Source organism: Pan troglodytes, chromosome 5, assembly GCF_028858775.2.
Source record: "Pan troglodytes isolate AG18354 chromosome 5, NHGRI_mPanTro3-v2.0_pri, whole genome shotgun sequence".
NCBI lineage: Eukaryota > Metazoa > Chordata > Mammalia > Primates > Hominidae > Pan > Pan troglodytes.
The window spans coordinates 37,528,068-37,551,295 of record NC_072403.2 but is presented as its reverse complement, the minus strand read 5'-3'; the positions used below and the strand labels follow the sequence as shown (position 1 = coordinate 37,551,295).

At 49.3% G+C, this 23,228-nt stretch overlaps 2 protein-coding genes across 45 annotated transcripts in view; one reads left to right on the top strand and one right to left on the bottom strand.

The window, feature by feature from the left end:
* The window catches only part of MSH5 (mutS homolog 5), a 23,035-nt gene extending 9,042 nt beyond the window's left edge, over positions 1-13,993 (bottom strand). For 13 of the 39 annotated variants that reach the window (XR_010157676.1, XR_010157677.1, XR_010157675.1 and 10 more), the window contains exons 1-12: positions 13,700-13,827; positions 13,211-13,370; positions 12,536-12,659; positions 10,909-10,989; positions 10,695-10,757; positions 9,845-9,966; positions 9,571-9,731; positions 9,289-9,324; positions 8,547-8,629; positions 6,447-6,492; positions 211-349; positions 21-83 (exon numbers count right to left, since the gene is read on the bottom strand). Coding sequence is in view for 30 of the 39 variants with exons in the window: in XM_016955170.4 (XP_016810659.2) it covers positions 21-83; positions 211-349; positions 6,447-6,492; positions 8,547-8,629; positions 9,289-9,324; positions 9,571-9,731; positions 9,845-9,966; positions 10,695-10,757; positions 10,909-10,989; positions 12,536-12,659; positions 13,211-13,357 (1,065 nt within the window). In the remaining 9 variants the exon portion in view is untranslated. Of the gene's footprint in view, positions 1-20; positions 84-210; positions 350-6,446; positions 6,493-8,546; positions 8,630-9,288; positions 9,325-9,570; positions 9,732-9,844; positions 9,967-10,694; positions 10,758-10,908; positions 10,990-12,535; positions 12,660-13,210; positions 13,371-13,577 lie in introns of all 39 variants that reach the window. The other 26 variants (XR_010157673.1, XM_054686740.2, XM_054686745.2 and 23 more) reach the window with 20 other exon arrangements.
* Positions 13,905-23,228, top strand: CLIC1 (chloride intracellular channel 1). Of its 6 annotated transcripts, XM_063812353.1 has the most exons (8): positions 13,905-14,095; positions 14,435-14,559; positions 17,455-17,543; positions 19,538-19,647; positions 19,844-19,969; positions 20,133-20,239; positions 21,412-21,593; positions 22,807-23,228. In XM_063812353.1, the coding sequence occupies exons 3-8, from the start codon at positions 17,505-17,507 to the stop codon at positions 22,966-22,968; spliced, it is 726 nt and encodes a 241-aa protein (XP_063668423.1). In that variant the 5' UTR covers positions 13,905-14,095; positions 14,435-14,559; positions 17,455-17,504; the 3' UTR covers positions 22,969-23,228. The 6 variants fall into 6 exon arrangements, with proteins under 6 accessions (XP_063668423.1, XP_063668420.1, XP_063668422.1 ...); XM_063812350.1 differs by having other exon boundaries at positions 14,067-14,559; XM_063812352.1 differs by lacking the exons at positions 13,905-14,095; positions 14,435-14,559 and adding an exon at positions 15,789-17,009.

Genomic DNA, 23,228 nt, shown 5'->3' with positions numbered 1-23,228 from the left:
TTCAAGAAGGAAGGCCTTACCTTGTAGAGAACCTGCCAGTCGCTGACCTTGGTGTGGGACAACTTCATGCGTTTCAGAATCAGCTACAGTCAGACAAGGTTACAGCCGCTGTTTTCTCTTCCCTCACTCTAATGCCCCTCAAGAAGCCCACTGCCCAGTATCAGCCCTCAACCTCCTTCCCCACCTCCCTGCCCTCCACCCTGGGCTCACAGGCACGTTCTTGATGTGACCCAGGAGCCGATGCAGCATCTGAGCCATGTCCAGATTCTGGGGCAGCAGAAAAAACTGAATGACGTCCAGACGAGAACTGAGTTCCCCCAGGTCATGAGTCGGACGTGTGAACCATAGCCTGGAAGTGAGGGTTTGGGTGGGGGTACTACAAGTTACATCTATCATCTTGATCTCAGTTTGCCAAAAAGTGTGTTTGCAGTCCCTGGGGATTGTGGCAATATGTATCCACGATGTGCTATGGGAATGTAGTGGCAAGTGCAGTGTCCTACCCATTCAGGTGTGTTTACATGTATCTACTGAAAATTGCTAGATGTGAGCATAATTGTGTCTACATATCACAGTTTCAAGGGATAAGACCATGTGTCATTCCATGTATATAAGTAACGGCGCTTGTCAATATTTTAGAAGGAGAGCAGTGTGTTGAGGTATTTGTGTGCCAACACTGCAGCTCACTCTGAGGCTAAGAGACGGTGAGTCAGTATGAGTTTGTATGTCTGTTTAGCTGTGAAAGTGTCTCTGGGTAACAGCAACAGACATTCGTCTTTTCATATTCTTCCTGTGAAAACATAACTGTCCCATTAGGGATGATAAGCTTTAATTCATAATAATGGTCAACACTGCAGAGAAAAAAGGATTGGGGAGGGACATTTAAGGGGCTTCAACAACAATGTCTTATTCTTTGGTGTTTTTTTTTTTTTTTTTGAGACAGAGTCTCGCTCTGTCGCCAGGCTGGAATGCAGTGATGCGATCTCGGCTCACTGCAACCTCCACCTCCCGGGTTCAAGTGATTCTCCTGCCTCAGCCTCCCGAGTAGCTGGGACTGCAGGTATGCGCCACCATGCCCAGCTAATTTTTGTATTTTTAGTAGAGTCAGGGTTTCACTATGTTGGCCAGAATGATCTCGATCTCTTGACCTCGTGATCTGCCCGCCTTGGCTCCCAAAGTACTGGGATTACAGGCGTGAGTCACCATACCCGGCCAATAGTGTCTTATTCTTTTTTTTTTATTTTATTTTTTATATAGAGTCTTGATCTGTCGCCCAGGCTAGAGTGCAGTAGCACAATCTTGGCTTACTGCAACCTCTGCCTCCCAGGTTCTGGAATTACAGGTACCCGCCACTGTGCCCAGCTAATTTTTGTATTTTTAGTAGAGACGGGGTTTCACCATCTTGGCCAGGCTGGTCTTGAACTCCTGACCTTGTGATCCACCCGCCTCGACCTCCCAAAGTGCTGGGATTACAGGCGTAAGCCACCATGCCCGGCATGTCTTATTCTTAAATTGGCTGATGGATATATAGATATTTGAATTATTATTATTTTTTTTGAGATGGAGTCTTGCTCTGTCGCCCAGGCTAGGGTACAGTGACGGGATCTCGGGTCACTGCAACCTCTGCCTCACAGGCTTAAGTGATTCTCCTGCCTCAGCCTCCCCAGCAGCTGGAACTACAGGTGTGTGCCACCATGCCCAGCTAAATTTTGTATTTTTAGTAGAGATAGGGTTTCGCTGTGTTGGCCAGGCTGGTCTCAAAATCGTGACCTCAGGTGATCTGCCTGCCTCAGCCTCCTAAAGTGCTGGAATTACAGGCATGAGCCACTGCGCCTGGCCATTTGTATTACTATTAATAGTTTTTATAGAGACGAGGTCTTGCTATGTTGCCCAGGCTGTTCTCAAGCTCCTGGCCTCAAGCAGTCCTCCTGCCATGGCCTCCCAAAGTGCTGGGATTACGAGCATAAGCCACTGCACCTGGCCTGATAGTATTATTATTTACATCTTTTTTTTTTTGAGACAGAGTCTTGCTCTGCTGTCCAGGCTGGAGTGCAGTGGTGCGATCTCAGCTCACTGCAACCTCCGCCTCCCAGGTTCAAGCGATTCTCGTGTCTCAGCCTCTGGAGTAGCTGGGATTACAGGAGTGTGCCACCACTCCCGGCTAATTTTTGTATTTTTAGTAGAGATGAGGTTTCACCATGTTGGCCAGCCTGGTCTCAAACTCCGGACCTCTGGTGTTCCACCTGCCTCGGCCTCCCAAAGTGCTGGGATTACAGTCATAAGCCACCACACCCGGCTAATTATTTACATCTTTTTGTGTGTTGGAGGTATTTCCTAATAAATGAAAATAAATTCAGGCCAGGTGCGGTGGCTCACGCCTGTAATACCAGCACTTTGGCAGGCCAAGGAGGGCGGATCACGAGGTCAGGAGATCAAGACCATCCTGGCTAACGCGGTGAAACCCCGTCTCTACTAAAAACACAAAAAAATTAGCCGGGCGTGTTGGCGGGCACCTATAGTCCCAGTTACTCGGGAGGCTGAGGCAGGAGAATGGTGTGAACCCGGGAGGTGGAGCTTGCAGTGAGCCAGGCCACTGCACTCCAGGATGGGCGACAGAGTGAGACTCTGTCTCAAAAAATAAATAAATAAATAAAATAAATTCATATACAGAAATAAATGTCTCATCTGTGTTTGTCTAATTCTGGGTATCCCTGTATCCTTATTGGCCATGAAAGTGTGAGACTCTGTAGGGACTTGTGAGCCCACAAATTCTTTTCTACATAGAACAAGTACTAAGGATGCCATCTTATATAAGAGCCAACATGTGCACACACTAGGTCCTGAAGATTTGTATCTTACATTGCAGTCTGTGGCCAGTTACTTTGGGTTAGAACACCCCAGATTTGAATGAAGCGGAGCATCCAGATGGCTTCAAGGGTGGGTTTCAGGTACCTCTGCTCCTTGGTCACTGAGGGCTCCCACCAGAACAGTGTAGGCCAGTCTGTAAATAGCCATCCCCACTTTAGAAAGCACATGCGCTGCACTAAACACTTAGGTATCTCTGACTCACGCCCTGCTCGTACTGGGGAGACTTTAGTTAAACCAAACTCTGTAAATTTAACAACTGAGAAAATGAAACCATTAAAAGATAAGCAACTTGTCCAAAGTCATACCGCCAATGAGAACAGCTAAGTCTCAAAATCATGTCTCCAGACTCCTAGGACAGTGCCCTTTAGAGCATACTGTGACATTCAGTCATATTCTTGGTGCCTGTACAGCTTTTAGTTCTTGAACTCCTGGCCTCAAGCAATCCTCCTGCCTCAGCCTCCCAAATGCTGGGATTACAGGCGTGAGCCACCACATCTGGCCCTATATTATTATTTACATCTTTTTGTACGTTAGAGGTATTTCCTAATAAATTAAAATAAATTCGTATACAGAAATATTAATAAATATGTCACCTGTCCTTAGTTCATTAGATTATATGATGATTCTTCAAGTTATATGATCTCATGCCCTGTCTGATTCCATTTGGGGAATACGCATTCTTCCCCGACCTTAAATCCAGCTCTCCACTAAGAATTCTCTCCCTCCCATCTGTGGCTGAGATTAAAGATCTGCACCTGAAGCACTGAAGAATGTGTGGGTAATTAAATTACCCTGCCGATTCCTGGAGATGCTGATTACCTGGAGATGACCTCAGAGATTATCCTAAATTATCCCCTACAAGATACACATTGCAGCGGGAGGTGAGGTAGGGGAAGGATTGTGCCCCTGAGGCTAGCAAAGGTTTCCACTCTGTTTAGAGATGATGTCACCAGTGTGTTTACATTTGCGTTGTGTTCACACATTGAGTGCTACTATGTACAAGACCATGTGTCAGACACTGAGGTAACAGGTATGGCCACTAGATAGAGTTCATAGCTATGGAGGCAAGCAGATTCACTGACTGCTAATTCTAACCTGATGTGACAGTGCAACTAGAAAAACATAAACAAGCACTATGTGAGCACAAAGAAGGTGCACATCAACTCCTTACAGATACCTGTAAAAGCCAAAGGGTAACAGTTGGATTGCACCTTGAAGAGGATGCACTTTTTTTTTTTTTTAAGACAGAATCTCACTCTGTTGCCCAGGCTGGAGTGCAGTGGGGCAATTTGGGCTCACTTCAACCTCTACCTCCCGAGTTCAAGCGATTCTCCTGCCTCAGCCTCCTGAGTAGCTGGTACTAGAGGCAAGCGCCATGATGCTGGGCTAATTTTTGTATTTTCGGTAGAGGTGAAGTTTCACCAAGTTGGCCAGGCTGGTCTTGAACTCCTGACCTCAAATCATCCACCCACCTCAGCCTCCCAAAATGCTGAGACTACAGGCGTGAGCCACCGCGCCTGACCTGGATGTAAGATTTTGATAGGTACAGAACAAGGAAAAGACTTTCCAGGCCGGGCACAGTGGCTTATGCCTGTAATCCCAGCACTTTGGGAGGCCGAGGTGGGCAGATCACGAGGTCAGCAGTTCAAGACCAGCGTGGTCAACATGGTGAAATCCCATCTCTACTAAAAATACAAAAATTAGCCAGGCATGGTGGTGGGTCCCTGTAATCCCAGCTACTCCGGAGGCTGAGGCAGGAGAATCGCTTGAACCCGGGAGGTGGAGGTTGCAGTGAGCAAAGACCGCGCCACTGCACTCCAGCCTGGGTGACAGAGGGAGACTCCGTCTCAAAAAAAAAAAGACTTTCCAGAAGGAGCAGCATAAACACAGGCATGACATGTTTCCATAATGGCAAGTGGCCCTAAATGACTAGAATATAAGGTAGATCCAGTAGGAAAGGACTTAGAAGGGGCTTGGGAAGGTGAGTCTGGAAATTAAAACTGGGGTAAACGTGATGGACCCTGAACATCATTATACTGCTTAAGATGCTAATCTTAATCCTGAAGGTAATGGGAAAACCTCCTGAGGTTTATGTTATTTTCTTTCTACTTAGGCTATTTAAAAAGTGGAGTGACGGCCAGGCGCAGTGACTCATGCCTGTAATCCCAGCACTTTGGGAGGCCGAGGTGGGTGGATCACCAGGAGTTCGAGACCAGCCTGACCAACATGGTGAAACCTCGCCTCTACTGAAAATACAAAAATTAGCCAGGCGTGGTGGTGGGCGCCTGTAATCCCAGCTACTTGGGAGGCTGAGGCAGAAGAATTGCTTGAACGCGGGAAGTGGAGGTTGCAGTGAGCAGAGATCATGCCATTGTACTCCAGCCTGGGCAACAAGAGCGAAACTGAGTCACAAAAAAAAAAAAAAAAAGGAGTGACATGCTTAGATCTGTTTTGGAATGACAGGTTTTTTGTTTCTAGCTCACTTGAACTGGCAGAATGATAGGTATTTTAGAATGAAGAGTGGCTTAGAAAAAGAAGAGATCAGAGGCAGACAGACCAATCTGAAGGCAAAGGCAATGCTCCAGGTTAGAAATGATGACCATGATGATGACCAGAATTAGGGCAGCGGAAAGAGACAGGGATAGCTGGGGGAGACATTACAGGATAGAATCGATAGGACTTAGTGAATAATTAAATATGGGAGATGAGGGAGAAGCATCAATCCAAGGTTCATGGCTTGAGAAGGTGTACTGCCAGCAATGCCATTAACCAGCAAAGGGAATGCAGGAAGAGGAACAGATCTGGTGGGCATCAGTTTGGATGCTCTGAGTTTGAGCTGCCTGTGAAAACTGCAGGTGGTGATATGCAATTAACATTCACATACGGAGTTCAAAACTAGAGACACAAATTTGAGAGTCATCACAGAAATGTGAAGTGTGTTTTCTATAACTAAAGATAACCATGCTAACATAGCCATGTGTTACATTAGCATTTTTTTTTTTTTTTTGAGACGGAGTGTCACTCTGTTGCCCAGGCTGAAGTGCAGTGCACAATCTTGGCTCACTGCAACCTCCACCTCCTGGGTTCAAGCGATTCTCCTGCCTTAGTCTCCCGAGTAGCTGGAATTACAGGCACCTACCAACATGCTTGGCTAATTTTTGCATTTTAGTAGAGATGGGGCTTTACCATGTTGGCCAGCTGGTCTCAAACTCCTGACCTCAAGTGGTTCACCCACCTTGGCCCCCCAAAGTGCTGGGATTACAGGCGTGAGCCACTGTGCCCGGCCTTACATTTTGTGTTTTTTCCTGCTGCTTGTATGTGTGCAAGTCTGTGTATCATCAATGGGTATATGTGTACCTGTGCTGACAACAAAAAATGAGATGAATATCAGCTACTACACAAAGCTGTTATAAGGATGAAATGCATTTAGCCAGTGCTCAGTAAAGGGCAGTTGCTTTACTACTACTAGGTGGGGTGGTGTATGTGAGAATCTGTATACTGCCATTAGTAGGCTTTAGTATGTAGTGTGCATATGGAATTCATGCATTGGTGTGTATGTAGTATGTGTGGGACCCACTCACCTGAGCAGCTTCTCTCCCCACTTACAGCGGCATCTGTTGAGGATTCCTGTGAGGGATAAGGCAGGGAGTGAACTTGTTACAAGGCAGGGACAGGGAATGGAATGTATTTATGTGTCTAAGCTGAGGCATCCAGGTCAGAGGTGCTTGTTGTTGAGGAAGCTGGCCTGGGAGGGCACAAAGGCAGCCAAAGCTGGTGCCTGGCCGCAGATATGAGCTGGGATTACCGTACATGGAGATGGGGGAAGGGATGGACACTCACAGGGACACTTAGCCAGAAAAATACACAAAGCAGACCTAGTTAAAACTCAAGAACCGGCCAGGCACGGTGGCTCACGCCTGTAATCCCAGCACTCTGGGAGGCCGAGGCAGACGGATCACGTGGTCAGGAGATCGAGACCATCCTGGCTAACATGGTGAAACCCTGTCTCTACTAAAAATACAAAAAATTAGCCGGGCACGGTGGCAGGCACCTGTAGTCCCAGCTACTCGGGAGGCTGAAGCAGAATGGCATGAACCCGGGAGGCAGAGCTTGCAGTGAGCGGAGATCGCGCCACTGCACTCCAGCCTGGGTGACAGAGCGAGACTCCGTCTCAAAACAAAACGAAACAAATAAACAAACAAACAAAACATAAAAAACTCAAGAGCCCTCCTGCCCCTCCAAAAATACAAAAACTCAATAGCTGGCCGGGCAGGGTGGCTCATGCCTATAATCCCAGCACTTTGGGAGGCCAAGGCAGGAGGATCACTTGAGCTCAGGAGTTTGAGACCAGCCTGGGCAACATGGCGAAACACCATCTCTACTAAAAATACAAAAAAATTAGCTAGGCATGGTGGTGCAGGCCTGTAGTTCCAGCTATTCAGGAGGCTGAGGTAGGATGAGGCAAGAGAATCACTTGAACCCAAGAGGCGGAGGTTGCAGTGAGCCTAAATTGTACCACTGCACTCCAGCCTGGGTGACACAGCAAGATTCCATCTAAAAAACAAACAAACAAACAAAAAACTCAAGAGCCCAACACACATATGTAAAAAACTGGACGGCCGGGCGCGGTCGCTCATGCCTGTAATCCCAGCACCTTGGGAGGCTGAGGTGAGTGGATCCCCTGAGGTCAGGAGTTCAAGACCAGCCTGGGCAACATGGTGAAACCCTGTCTCTACTAAAAATACAAAAATTAGCTGGGCGTGGTGGCAGGTGCCTGTAATCCCAGCTACTCAGGAGGCTGAGGCAGGAGAATCGCTTGAACCCGGGAGGCAGAGGTTGCATTGAGCCGAGATCGCACCATTGCACTCCAGCCTGGGGGACAACAGCGAGACTTCGTCACACACACACACACAAAACTGGACACAACTGGCCAGGCGCGGTGGCTCACGCCTGTAATCCCAGCACTTTGGGAGGCCGAGGTGGACGGATCACGAGGTCAGGAGATGGAGATCATCCTGGCTAACATAGTGAAACCCGTTCTCTACTAAAAATACAAAAATTAGCCAGGCATCGTGGTGGGCACCTGTAGTCCCAGCTACTCAGGAGGCTGAGGCAGCAGAATGGTGTGAACCCAGGAGGCAGAGCTTGCAGTGAGCTGATATCGCGCCACTGCACTCCAGCCTGGGCGACAGAGCGAGACTCTGTCTCAAAAAAAAGAAAAAAAAAAAACAAAAAACTGGACACAACTTACTGAGATATGAAACTATATGGATATTTGCAGAGATGTCCCTAATATACCCTAAAGCCAGAGACAACTGATAAAGACTCTATACAAATCAAATAGGCAGTTATGCAGTTACAAAACTCTTCTCTATATACAAGGCCTCCCAAAGTCCCTAACAGGTACCCGACTAGTAGAAACATTCACACAAACCCAGGGAAGGAACACAGAATTGGTAAAGTAATGGCTGATATGCAACAACACTGTACAGCCACAAAGTATGGGAAGATGCTCAAGCTTGGGGGGCAGGGGGTACAAAGAGGTAAGAAATTTGGATTGGCATGAAAGAGATATCTGACAATGGGAGTGAAGTGGGAAGGGAGGCTGGGATACATCTTTGGAGCCAATTGCTTTTCTGGTAGGTCTTTGTAATGTGAGATGAGGGATGGGGCACACCTACCAAAGAGGCTGAGCCCCTCCTTCAGTCCACTGGCCACTTTGTACACTGAGGGGTGAGACTCACTCTTAAAAATCTGTAGAACACTGTCAAGGAGAAATGGAGGAGTTTGGGGTAACTTGGACTTTTGAAGGGAATAAGAATTGAGGACTGATAAATGGAATGGGGACAGGGGATATCCTCCTGAGATCACGTCTTTTTTTTTTTTTTTTTTTTTTTTTGAGATGGAGTCTCGCTCTGTCGCCCAGGCTGGAGTGCAGTGGTGCAATTTCAGCTCACTGCAACCTCTGCCTCCTGGGTTCAAGCAATCCTCCTGCCTCAGCCTCCTGAGTGGCTGGGATTACAGGCGCACAACACACCCAGCTAATTTTTATATTTTTAGTAGAGACGGGGTTTTACCATATTGGTCAGGTCTCAAACTCCTGACCTCAGGCGATCCACCCGCCTTGGCCTCCCAAAGCGCAGGGATTACAGGCATGAGCCACCGCGCCCAGCCGAGATCATATCTTGATGTAAGGTTTGTCCCTTACTTTTCTTTGCCTCAGTTTCTCCCTATAGAAAAGAAAGCTAGTATCTTTATGCTTTTCTCCTCTCTTTCCCTCAAAGCCCCCCTTCCCTTTCCTTCAAGGAGAGAGATCTTAATAGCCCCAGGATTAGGGAAACTAGAGCCTCATTAGGATTATTGGGGCATTAAACTTAATCCTTCTCCCTCCCCAGAGACAGCAGCATGCCTCCACCTCTTTACCTGTAAGTGTCTTGATCTATGTTCACCAGATGAGTCCTGAGGACAGAAAACAAAAAAGCAGGAAGGGGTCTGAGTTCATTCCATAACTCCACTTCCTTTGTCCCCCTCTCTGAATATTGCCCCAGTCTTCTTCCCAAAGTCTCATTAGCCCTTAGATTCTCCCGGGTGTCCTAGAGCACTTGACCCACTGGGTCACAGCCACATCCACACCCCACCCCCACTTTACTTTTCAGGCCTCCCAATCCCACATTACTTTGGTTGGGGTTGGGGTGAATCACCTACAACATAAATTTCTTAAAGCCCAGGATGGGGACGCTGACATTATAGTCTTCCAGTTCAACCCCGATTCTTCTTCGACCCAGGAACTTCAGCAGCCCTCCAAGTGCTCGAACCTGGGAGGGGATCAGCAGTGGAATCGGGGTAAATCTTAAATCTCCTGGGGGCTGCAGAGCACCAGGGAAAGTTATTATTTTCCAGGGCTAGGCCAGTACCTCCCAGAATTCAGCCCTAGCACTTGTGCCGCCTCCCAGCCCTTATCCCCCAGGACCAATCTCACTGTGAGGAGGCAGTCAAAGGGAATAATGGAAGAGAGGAAGAGGATTTTCTCAGTGGCAGTCATGGCGTCTGGGATGAAGGAGTAGTTTCCAGAAAGGAGGCGTTGTTTGCTTATCTCCAGACCTATTTGAGGGAGGCAAGCAAAGGGAAAGGTCTTGTAGCTCAATTTTTTCACCCCATTTTAAGAATGAGACAATAGAAGCAAGAGAGATTATTTGACTTGCCCAAGCTCACACAGGCAGTTAATGGAAAGCTAGAGCAAGAACCAAAATTTCAGACTCTTAGTCTAATTCTCTTTTTATTCTACATATAATATAAAGATACTTGTCTGAAAGCACAGCTTGAGAAAGATAAATGGCTGAGGAAAGTAGACATCTGCCTGGAATTGAGGATTTTGGTCAAAATAATGGTATTAATAGAACTAGTAACACTAATGCCTTAATATCTAATTAGTATAGTACACTCCTTATTGTAAACCTAGGAAAGTTATAGAAGTGCCTTATGGATCATAATAAGGGTCACTGAGGCAGTGCCTTTTGGTTTGGTGATAAAAGGCTTTAACTTAATGGGGAGAATTCCAACAATAAAACCCTGTCCAAAAAGTGTCACCACTCCTCAGGGGAGGCCCTCATCCCTAGACATGACTTAAGCAGAGGCTTCCCAATAAGCTGCAGGTTATTAAAGGGTAGGGAGCAGGAGAGATCTTGGGGGGACAGGTCATAGGGCATGAAGAGCACAAAGGTTTAGGATGACATAAGGCAGAGGGGAGATCTGTGATGATGAAGGTAGAGTTGGGGGAAAGAATGGGACACCGGAACAGGGAGTTACGCAAAGCAAAAGGAAGGAGATACCAAAATCCACACTTGGCAAAAATATGATTTCAGGTCTTTTAGGCTCTCTGTGCTCCTGGGAGGCTGTGGGAGAGGCAAAGAAAAGGCTATCATTCTGTACATCTCAGTCCTTCTACCTCTGTCTGACACTCCCTCTCACCCAATTCTAGCCCCCTGGAATATTCCATATATTAGTCCTTCCCCATTTTCCCTCTATCCTTTACCAAGTCCTTACCAAGCTTTCCCAGAAATCGAGTCATATTCTCATCCTGTTTGGCACTCGTAACAACAGACTGGGGATTGATCTCATCCAGAACTTGGAAGGAGAACAGAGATCAAATGAGTTAAAGGATCTTTGTCTTTGACTAAGAGAAAACCCATAGCCCTCCTCTTCCTACCCCTCTCCTTCTCAAAAACATTTCCTCCCTAGGAGTAGGGAGTGCTCTGCACATTGGGAACACAGGTAGAAGTTGAGATTTAGAAAAGTGGTAAGAGTGGTGGGATGGTGAGAGGGAAGTGGGATGTTCTGGATATTGTCACTAGGCTGTAAACCCCTGGAGAACAGACATGACTGATTTGCCCAGGGCTGAATCTGAAGCACCTGAAACATTGTAAATACATCATATACATTTGTGGCCAGGCACAGTGGCTCATGCCTATAATCCCTGCCCTTTGTGAGGCCAAGGCAGGCAGATCACTGGAGGCCAGGAGCTCAAGACAAGCCTGGCCAACGTGGTGAAACCCTGCCTCTACTAAAAATATAAAAATTAGCCAGGCGTGATGGCAGATTCTTGTAATCCCAGCTACTCGGGAGACTGAGGCAGGAGAATTGCTTGAATCCAGGAGACGGAGGTTGCAGTGAGCCAAGATGGCACCACTACACTTCCAGCCTGAGTGACGGAGCAAGACACTGTCTCAAAAAAGAACAACCAAACAAACCAAAAAACAACCTCACAAATATTTGTTAAATAATGAAATGAATTCATAAAAACAAAAGAGGGAGCCTCTGTGAAGCAACTGTAAAATATATTCAGTCAGTGCTATAGTTTGGATGTGATTTGTCCCTGCCAAATCTCGTGTTGAAATTTAATCCCCAGTGTGATAGTGTTGTGAGGTAGGGCCTAGCAGGAGGTGTGTGGGTGATGGGAGTGGATCGCTCATGAACAGATTAATGCCCTTCCTGGAGTGTGTTGGTGGGTATGTGTGAGTGGTTCTCACTCTATTAGTTCCTGAGAGAGCTGGTTGTCAAAAAGAGCCTGGCATCTCCCTCCCGCTTGCTTCTTCTCTGCCATGTGACCTCTACACACCCTGCCTTCCCTTCTTCCATGAGTTGAAGCAGTCCATGCCCAATTTTGAGCTTTCCAACCATCCAGAATCATAAGCCAAATAAAACTTTTTTTTTTTTTTTTTAACAAATTACTCAGAGTCAGGTATTTCCTTACAGCAACACAAAATATGCTAGACAGTGAGGTGAGTTAATGTAAGTAAAACATGGCTGGGCGTGGTGGCTCACACCTGTAGTTCCAGCACTTTAGGAGGCCAAGGTGGGCGGATCACAAGGTCAGGAGTTTGAGACCACCCTGGCCAACATGGTGAAACCCCGTCTGTGCTAAAAACACACACAAAAAACTAGCTGGGTGTGGTGGCACACGCCTGTAGTCCCAGCTACTCGGGAGGTTGAGTCAGGAGAATTGCTTGAACCCAGGAGGTGGAGGCTGCAGTGAGCCAAGACTGCGCCACTGCACTTGAGCCTGGGTAACAGAGCAAGACTCTGTCTAGAAAAAAAAAATATGTGTGTGTGTGTGTGTGTGTAACACATCTGCAATCCCAGAGAGCAGAGGAATTCATGGTTCCATCCCCACCTCTCTGGAGAAGCTTGAGGCTCTCGTGGTCTGGGGCATCTGGCATGAAGTGGATAGTGGAGTCACTAGTATCATAGTAGGCAATGCCCAAGTATCCTGAATTCCACAGCACACACAGGTGGATCTGTCCAGCAAGGAAGAAAGGAAATCACTATTGGAATCGCTCATAAGTGTAGGGTTTACCATGCCTTATATAATTTAATCATTTTATCAAATCTCTGATAGGCATCATCACCCCCATTTAGTGAATGTGAAACAGCCACTCAGGAGGTAAGAGACTTGCCCAGCTCTTCCCAACCCTGTTTTTTCTTTCTTTCTTTCTTTCTTTGAGACGGAGTCTTGCTCTGTCGCCCAGGCTGAAGTGCAGTGGAGCAATCTCAGCTCATTGCAACCTCCGCCTCCCGAGTTACAGTGATTCTCCTGCCTCAGCCTTCCCAGTAGCTGGGATAACAGGCACGTGCCACGACGCTCGGCTAATTTTTATATTTTTAGTAGAGACGGGGTTTCGCCATGTTGTCCAGGCTGGTCTCCAACTCCTGAGCTCAGGTGATCCGCCCGCCTCAGTCTCCCAAAGTGCTAAGATTACAGGTGCGAGCCACCGCGCCCGGCTCCCAACCCTCTTTTATTCTAACTTCCCATCAACTCTCCATTCAAGTTTCTACTCCCCTCAGAGACCTCGGCCAGCTCCTCCTCCTCCTCGACTTCCTCCTCCTCGGCCTCCCTGGGGCCCGGCACTGGGGCCGGGCTGGGGAAGCCGGAGGAGGCCGCCCCAGGTCCCGGTCCCTGCGGTGTCCTCCTTAGGTTCGCTCCTAAGGAGGCCATGAGCTTGGAGGCTCTGCGGATGCAAAAAGTGAGGGCGGTTCGGAAGGAACGATTCACAGAGGAGGCCGGGGTAGGGTGGCGCGCAGAATGCAAAGCACTAAGTACTTCTGCTACAGGGCTGCGGGGCAGGGCTGAGGGGCGTGGAGAGCTGTGAACATAGGAGGTGAATTCTCGGGTATTTAACTAAAGTACAGATTGTGGGAAACTCCACGCGCCCCACCCTCATTCCTGTCACGCGGAGGTTGCCCTTTGGAAGGAAGGGGTCTGAGGGCCCTGTGGGGCGAGTCGTGCACGTCTTATGTCTCTGCCTCTGCCAACCACGCGCCAGGACCCCAGCCTCACGCGCTTATCTTCCTCCTCCCCCAGCTGCCGCCATCACAGCGTTTTCCCGCCTCTTCAGTAACCTCAGTCGCTACACGTGGGAGAACGCCCCGCTGACCGACCGCCACGAGCCTGCAGGAGGAGCGCGCCGGCGCGTGAGCGAGGTGCGCGCGCACGCGCCCCACCCTCCTAGCCGCTGTTGATTGGAGAGGCCCGGATCCAGCCTAGAGATCCGACAGGGCGAGGAGGAGAAGCGGACTGCCGTAGCTGAAGAGTCTGGACGCTGATTGGCCTATTCGCCTTCGGGGCGGGTCCAGAATGTTCAAACTTCCCGCCCTCTGCCGTTGCTTAGCAGCCGGGCCTCTAGCACTCACTGTTTCTGGGATTTGATTGGCGCAGTGGGAAGCCCGCGAGAAGGTCGGACCAGGGGCCGTAGTCCCAGTCCCTGGAAGGGGTTTGGGACCGTTGCAGGGGTTTTGAGGGGGAGTTCACACTTAAAGAGCCAGAGGCGCTTTTTTTTTTCCTGCAACAACTCTTAAGTTAATATTTGTACCCTCTGAGTTAATATTTATACAGAGCTTAGAACAGTGCCTGGCAAACAAAGTAAGACCTAAATGAGCGGTGTTTCAAATAAATAAGCGGAAACAAGCAGGACTTCTGTCTCAGCCCTACCGTGCCTGTTTCCTGGGTACAGGGTATGACCACCCCCATAATGGCACGACAGGGCCTAATTTATTATTTAAACCCCTCAAGCAGAGGTGGAAGGATTCGAATTACATCAAATTCTGGCAGAGAGAAGTAGATCTGATCAGAACACTCACACCCCTACTGGGACATGCCCATACCCCTTCGCACTTCTACACACCCCTGAAGACAGAGAGGTATCTATCATTCATGCATTCGGCAACTATTTAGTGCCTATTTTGGGCCAGGGGTTGGACTCAAAGCGGTGAACATAATGAAGTCACTGCTCCATAAAGCTTATTTGTGCGTGCGTGCGTGCGTGTGTGTGTGTGTGTTGCGGGGGTGGGGTTATGAGGGAGAAAGTTAAAATATATATATATATATATATATAGTCCCTTTAAATGCACCATCCTCCCCAGCTTTGTTCCTAGTACCCTGAGATGGGGAGATTCCTCCCCAGCCCCCCAACCCAAGAAGTTAGGAAAGATGGTGGGGGTGAGATGACCTAGCTGTGCTAACCAGTAATTGGAAAATCCCCTCCAGCAAGAAAGGTGGGGGAACAGAGTTAAGGGCTGGGTTAATGGTTACCCCTGGCAAATGTGTTGAGCAATGGAGCTATAGAAACTTGGAGGAGGTTGGTGACAGCTCTGGGGAGTGTCAGGGAGGGACCCACCTTCCAATCTGGGGTGTGAAGAGATTAGGGACTAGTTTACCAAGCCCAGGAAGGGGAGGGAGTGGAAAGAGAAGCCCAGAGAGGGAAAGAGGAGCTACTGAGATAGGAGAAATGCAGGGACAGGGAGGTGAGATGGAGGGAAACCTCTGTTGCAGGATTTGGGGGTACAGCCCTGGCTCTGCTGGATGGTTCCAGGAGAGGGCAGCGTTGCCTGTCACCTGGTAAATTAAGGCACGATACCCTGTGGGTAGTCATGCCAGCCAGCCAAAGTCAATATTGATATCAAGGCAGCTGTAGCTATAAAGCTGTAGGAGAGAAAAGAGAGGCCGGGAGAGGCTGCCAAACCTGTTTGATCTTCAAGCTGGCCCCATTTACCTAAGGCTTCTTTTGGACACAGACCAGTTGGAACAGGAGAGGACCCTGAGAAGTAGAGTTGTTTTGATCCCCTCCCCTCAATGGGAAGGGGTCCTGTGTGCAGATTTTGAGGGTCACCATGAGGGAATTCACACCCACACAGAGGCATGGAATCATACCCTTACAGGATGTTACAGTTCAAGGGAACGAACACGAAAGATAGCCTTTCTGTCGGGAGGAGAGAAAAAGGCCCTCCCACAGGCAGGAGAAAACCCACAGAAGAGGAAGCACAAGAGGAAACCACCAACTGCTGGTTTCCAGCAGCACATCACGTCACTCCACCCCACTCCTCCCCCAAGTCTCTCCCTTTCTTTAAGTTTCAAGCTCTGTTTTAGTTCTGTGTTCTTGCACTGCACCATGGTTTTCTGGAACTGTAGGTCTTTTGTTGGACAGAGGGTGATGAGGAGGATAGAGAAGGGATGGTTGGACAGGAGAGAAATTCAGGATATGGAGGCTGGAATTCTGGGTTTATTTTTTCAGCAGGTCATAAAGGTTTAATAGAAATCAAGGTTACTGGAGAGAGAGCTGCTCCTCCTATGTCCTCCCTGCTTATTTATTTAGGTGTCCCCAAGGACTCTACTCCCACTATTCTGTCTGATCTTTCTTTATCCCCATGACAGGACCAGCTAACAACACCCCTACCCCACCCCCTATACACATACTTCAGGATCGGGCCATGATAATCCCACCCCTCTGCCCCATCTCCAAGGCAACCTGTCAGTGAGACGAGGACAAAGGGCACAGGAAGGGGCCCCAATAGGAAACATAAGTGGAAGCACAAAGCTGACCAAGCTACAGGAACAGACCCCTCCCTGCAACAAAGCCCCTTGCCTCGGCTTTATGTTTCCTTCGCAAAAGACTTCGTCATCTCCCTTCCCATCCCTAACTCTACTTTCTTTTTCTTTTCTTCTTCTTCTTTTTTTTTTTTTTGAGATGGAGTTTCGCTCTTATTGCCCAGGCTGGAGTGCAACGGCACCATCTCAGCTCACTGCAACCTTCACCTCCCGGGTTCAAGCGATTCTCCTGCCTCAGCCTCCCAAGTAGCTGGGATTACAGGTGCCCACCACCACGGCTGGCAAATTTTTGTATTTTTAGTAGAGACGGGGTTTCACCATGTTGGCCAGTCTGGTCTTGAACTCCCTGACCTCAGGTGATCCACCCCGCTTGGCCTCCTAAAGTGTTGGGATTACAGGCGTGAGCCACCTCACCCGGCCCCTAACTCTATTTTCTATGCCCAATCCCAAGTCTAGGCCACAAGGACTGCAAGTCCTAGTGCTGAGCTGGGCCTGGAGACAGTAGACTGTGGGGGGCACAGGACCTACTGAGACACCAGTCTGGGCAGCTCAGGGAGTGCTGGCGTCACCCCTTCCCTAATCCCAGGCTGCATGGCTAACGGTTCCTATCTGCAGTCCCAGCCTTCCACTTCCGAGTTCTTCTCTCAGACCACAGTCCCAGCAACCCAGAATTTGGATTGAAGTCTGGAAGAAATGCAGAAGGATTAAACGACCACCTTTCCATTTGAAGTCCCCATCCCTGAATCTTCACGGGTGTGCCCAAGCTGTTAGTGTCAAGTTTTTTATATGAGGGTCAGTCGGGTTGTACTCAGATTAATGAAGCAGGGAAACTGAGGCAGAAAAGAGTCCTGTGTTCAGGAGAGGTCGGAGAAACAAGGAGGTTTTCAGGACTCCTCCTTAACACCCCCATCCCCATCCTGTGGGAGATCCGAGGATTCCCCTTCCGGACTCACTCCCTACATCGTCGAGTCCCGCCCCCCTCCAGTCCCCTCCCCAGGTTCAGGGCGGGGCCGGTCGGTGAGTCAGCGGCTCTCTGATCCAGCCCGGGAGAGGACCGAGCTGGAGGAGCTGGGTGTGGGGTGCGTTGGGCTGGTGGGGAGGCCTAGTTTGGGTGCAAGTAGGTCTGATTGAGCTTGTGTTGTGCTGAAGGGACAGCCCTGGGTCTAGGGGAGAGAGTCCCTGAGTGTGAGACCCGCCTTCCCCGGTCCCAGCCCCTCCCAGTTCCCCCAGGGACGGCCACTTCCTGGTCCCCGACGCAACCATGGCTGAAGAACAACCCCAGGTCGAATTGTTCGTGAAGGTAAGAACACTTCTCTCCTCAGCCACCCAAATTCCTGGAAGCCAACTCTCACCTTTCCCCCGGTCCAGCCTTAACTCCCCAATCCCTTCCCTCCTTGACTCCCACCCCCAATCCCACGTGCACTCTTTGGTTGAGGGGTGGTTTTGAGAGGGGAAGACATTAACTTGTTAGCAAGTAATGAGAATTCTAGGATCAACCCTGAAAAGTTTGTAAAAGTGCAAGTTTCTAGCAGCCTAAAGGAAGGGAAGTGGAGAAAAAGGAGAATTCCCAAAAGTGAGACTGGGGTGGGGTTAGGGGGTGAGCTGGTGAAGGGACAGTGGGGGCCCAGCAGGGTTTAGAAGGGACAGAGGGGAACCTCAGTTAGGACATGTGTCCCTACAAGATCTGAGGGTGAGTAGTGCAGTAGGGGAGGGGTGTGTGTGTGTGTGTGTGTGTGTGTGTGTGTGTGTGTGGCTGGAGACGCTTCAGGGAAGAGGGTGTGTTGAGGGAGGCCTGAGAGTGAGAGCAAGTAAATTGGGAAGCTTTGGAGGGGCGGAACAAAACAGGAGACTGGGATGGGAGTTTGAAAAGCAGAGCTGGAGAGGTGATCGGGTGGCATTGAATATCCCCAGGACTGGGGAAAGGGACAGAAGGGGAGGTGGCAAGAAGACGTGAGTTTAACATAGCTACCACAAGGATGGGTGGGAGAGAGATCAGACGGAGAAGAGCTCGGTTAGGGCATTTTGGGATTTGGGGGTTGGAGAAGTAGAAGACTTGCCCCAACTCTCTCCTCTCTCTGCGGGTGTGGGTAAGGAGAGATGGTCCTATGGCATTTGGGTAGCAAAACTGCAGGCAGCAGGCTTCTCGGTGTCACCCAGCCCCCCTCTGATTGCAGCGGCCGCTCCCCTCCCTACCGCTGCTGCATTCATTTCCCAGTCTTGGGACCTCCTGTCTGTGCCCCTCCCTCCCTTCCTTAACAGCGTCCTCTTCTCCCCGCTCCGTTTGTGTCTCTCCGTTGGCACGCACGTCTCCCCACTCTCCACTTTCCTGCCGCCTTTCTTTCCCCTTCCCCCCTTTTGTTTCTCTCATCTTTGTGTGTCTCTGCCTGTGTCTCCCTCTCCCTTCTCCTTGGGTTTCTCGGGCAGCCATTCCCTCTCCCTGGGCCCAGGGAAGTCGGAGCCTGCTTGGGTCCGCCCCCTTAGGTGTGGTCCCCACCTCACTCTCACATTCGCCTCCGGGGCTATTTTTACTCGTGGGTGAGGCTGTGCCGCAGAGATTCCGGCCCTGTGTCCTGTGAGAGGATGGTTATTGCAGTCAGAGGACTTGTGCTGGGAGACCCTGGCAGCAGGTTAGGGGTAGCCTTAGCTGCCCAGGCCTCATCCTCACTGTCCCTTCCCCCACATCCTTGACAGGAAGGAAGCCGGAGACAGAGAGATGAATCACCCTCAGCTTAGGGGGAGGTGTCCCTTGGGCCAATGAGGTCACCACTTGCTAATTAGAGGGCAGCCCCTCTCTGTAGGGCCCTCCACATCTCTAGCGCGAGGCCCAGGGCCCCTTGACTAGACTCCCCACCCAAAGACACCTTGGATTGGAGGTGTAGAGAACCAAAACTCTGGCTCCCAAACCCCACCCCACCTCTCCTGTCTTCAGACTCTACTTCCTTCAGGAACCCAGAAATCCAGGCTTCTAGCCTACAACTCTGGCCTCACTGAAGTTCCACACCCTTCCCTCTCTAGGATTCAGATCCTCCCAAGTTCTCCAGGACCTCCTCCCTCTACCTACCTCCCACCTGTCCTCAGTGTCTGGGGAACCAGAAGCCTGCCTTTGCAAAACAATTTCCCATTGATCTGCCTTAGGTTTGACCCAGGCCCAAGGGCAAAGAGCCCATAGTGAGGGGACAGTGTATGTGTCATGACTAGGCAGAAAACAGCTGGTCTGGGAGTGGGAATGCAGGGACTGGCCTAGGGATGGGTGGGGTGCATCAGGCATAACCTTGGGTTGGGGTTACTTTTCAGGCTGGCAGTGATGGGGCCAAGATTGGGAACTGCCCGTTCTCCCAGAGACTGTTCATGGTACTGTGGCTCAAGGGAGTCACCTTCAATGTTACCACCGTTGACACCAAAAGGTAGGCCTGCTTCTGTTCCTTGAAACACCCCTGGTGTACACATGTGTGCAAACACACACGCACCCACCCGAGTCCTTCTGTCATGAACATTTTTGCCCTCCCCCTGGAGTCCCTTTCTTATCCCACGTCCTCCATTCCCCCTTTCTGGTTCTTCCTGACCGCCATTTCCAGTCCTGATTCCTGATCCTTTCTCCAGGCGGACCGAGACAGTGCAAAAGCTGTGCCCAGGGGGGCAGCTCCCATTCCTGCTGTATGGCACTGAAGTGCACACAGACACCAACAAGATTGAGGAATTTCTGGAGGCAGTGCTGTGCCCTCCCAGGTATAGGGGCACTCAGAAAGTGGAGAGGTGGAGCAGGGAGATTCTGGGAAACAGACAGTTTGCAGAAATGGAAAACAGAGATGGTGGTGGGGCTGGGGCAGGAGAGCTAGCTGAGGTTCCTCCCAGGAAGACATCTTACCTCATTTTTCCCATTGGCTTTCAGGTACCCCAAGCTGGCAGCTCTGAACCCTGAGTCCAACACAGCTGGGCTGGACATATTTGCCAAATTTTCTGCCTACATCAAGAATTCAAACCCAGCACTCAATGATAGTGAGTCTTGTGGGTCAGAGGCCTGGGTCCTGGGAGGAATAGAGAGGACCCAGCGGGTAGGAGACATTAGGGGCACCTGGATGTTCAGATATCAGGGAGATGAAGCAGATGTTCGTAAATTTCCCCCAGCTTCCCATTTTTGCTTTACCTCTATATTTCCCTGCATTTTCATTGGCCAAGACTTTTAAGCTTTTCTCATTTGTTCCCTAGCCTCTTCTGCCCCACTGAGGACGTTAGTTGGCTGCTGGCCTGTTTTCTGGCAGAATAGGGTCATGCTTAAGAACAGTCATCACTCTAGATCCAGACTACCTGAGTACAAATCCAACTAGCCGTATAATTTTGAGCAATCATTTCACCTCTCTGTAAGTCCATTTCCAGATCCACAAAATTAGGATGACAATACTTATTTCATGGGTTGATATAAATTTTTTTTTTCTTTTTTTTTTGAGATGGAGTCTCGTTCTGTCTCCCAGGCTGGAGTGCAGTGGTGCAGTCAGCTCACTGCAACCTCTGCCTGCCGGGTTCAAGCAATTCTCCTGCCTCAGCCTCCTGAGTAGCTGGGATTACAGACGTGCATCACCACACCCAGCTAATTTTTGTATTTTTAGTAGAGACAGGGTTTCACCATGTTGGCCAGGCTGGTCTTGAACTCCCGACCTCAGGTGATCCACCTGCCTCGGCCTCCCAAAGTGCTGGGATTACAGGAGTGAGCCACTGCACCCGGCGATATAAATGAGTTTGTAAAATGTAAAGTGTTCACTTTGGGAGGCCGAGGCTAGCGCACCACCTGAGGTTAGGAGTTGGAGACCAGCCTGGCCAACATGACTGGTCTCTACTAAAAAAAATACAAAAATTAGCCAGGTGTGGTGGCAGGCACCTGTAATCCCAGCTACTCAGGAGGCTGAGGCAGGAGAATCATTTGAATCTAGGAGGCAGAGGTTGCAGTGAGCCGGGATCATGCCACTGCACTCCAGCCTGGGCAACGGAGCAAGACTCTGTCTAACATAAAATAAAATAAAAGGTAAAGTGCTTAGAATAACACATAGAAAAGTAACTACATGAGTGTTAGCTATTACTATTTTGGACTCACCATTAGTATCCACCCCCAACGGGCCTTTTCGGACTATGTCAATCTTTTCCTGAAGTTCTAATCAATTCCCTCTCTTGCACAGATCTGGAGAAGGGACTCCTGAAAGCCCTGAAGGTTTTAGACAATTACTTAACATCCCCCCTCCCAGAAGAAGTGGATGAAACCAGTGCTGAAGATGAAGGTGTCTCTCAGAGGAAGTTTCTGGATGGCAATGAGCTCACCCTGGCTGACTGCAACCTGTTGCCAAAGTTACACATAGTACAGGTGTGTGGTTATTGCGGGAGGAGAGGATGACCACTGGAGTGGCCCTTTAAGGAGCTCCCACATGGGCTTCCCCTGACAACCACTCTAAAGATGATTTCTTTCTTAGGGTGGTTTTCATAAATTGCTACCAATGGCAGACCCCACCCCAGTCCTTTGCAGCAGTCATTGCTAACAAGACCACTGCTTGAGATAATTATATTCCATGATGTAAGTCATGGGTGCAAACAGACTAGCAAAGAGGAATACATCCCAGTATTACTTTTGAAGAATGCTCTTCCTGTCTCGGTATCACTGCCAAATTCCCAGATTAGACAGAGCAGGCTTTTCCTAAAGTCAAAGTTTTAACTTTCTTTATAGCTTCAGTCTTCACTTCCTCTTGTGGAAGATCAAAACTGCTGGTTCCCATGTTTTTGTCATAGTCTCAAAGCTATGGTTTAGTTTGTGCAACATGGGCCTGACATCAGTCTGCCACACAACTATGTAGTGAACATCTGTGTACTAAGCATTGAAAGATACACAAGTGTATAGTGACTGGGCCTTGCTCTCAAAGGGTTGAAATCTGAGACAATAAAATATTCACATGAAAGTTAAGAATATATGATGAAAAGTCAGATGGGCCGGGCGCGGTGGCTCAGGCCTATAATCCCAACACTTTGGGCCGCCAAGGCTGGTGGACCACCTGAGGTTAGGAGTTCGAGATCAGCCTGGCCAACATGGTGAAACCCCATCTCTACTAAAATTACAAAAATTAGCCACACATGGTGGTGGGCACCTGTAATCACAGCTATTTGGGAGGCTGAGGCAGGAGAATCACTTGAACCCGGGAGGCGGAGGTTGCAGGGAGCCAAGATCGCGCCATTGCACTCCAGCCTGGGTGACAGCAAGACTCCATCTCAAAAAAAAAAAAGTCTGATGAAAAATATAGAGACAAAAGTCACCTGTGTCAGTGCCTGAAGTGGTATAGGGGGAAAAAGTCACTGTGGAAATTCAAGAGGAGAATTTTATAAGTAAATTATATCTCAAGTTTTAAAAACTCAGGAAAAATGGCTGGTTATTAAAAGCCAGGATTTCAGTAAGTGAAAAGGAAGGCTAACGACAGTACAAGACAGTGAGGAGTTGAGCTGGTTTTATCATGTCGGCCTGGGGAGAAGGGAAAGCCAAGGTGGCTTCCCTGGGGCTAACATGTTGGTCCCTCTCCTCTCCCCATCCTCAGGTGGTGTGTAAGAAGTACCGGGGATTCACCATCCCCGAGGCCTTCCGGGGAGTGCATCGGTACTTGAGCAATGCCTACGCCCGGGAAGAATTCGCTTCCACCTGTCCAGATGATGAGGAGATCGAGCTCGCCTATGAGCAAGTGGCAAAGGCCCTCAAATAAGCCCCTCCTGGGACTCCCTCAACCCCCTCCATTTTCTCCACAAAGGCCCTGGTGGTTTCCACATTGCTACCCAATGGACACACTCCAAAATGGCCAGTGGGCAGGGAATCCTGGAGCACTTGTTCCGGGATGGTGTGGTGGAAGAGGGGATGAGGGAAAGAAATGGGGGGCCTGGTCAGATTTTTATTGTGGGGTGGGATGGGTAGGACAACATATTTCAGTAGTAAAATACAGAATAAAAATCAAGTGTTTTTACGCAA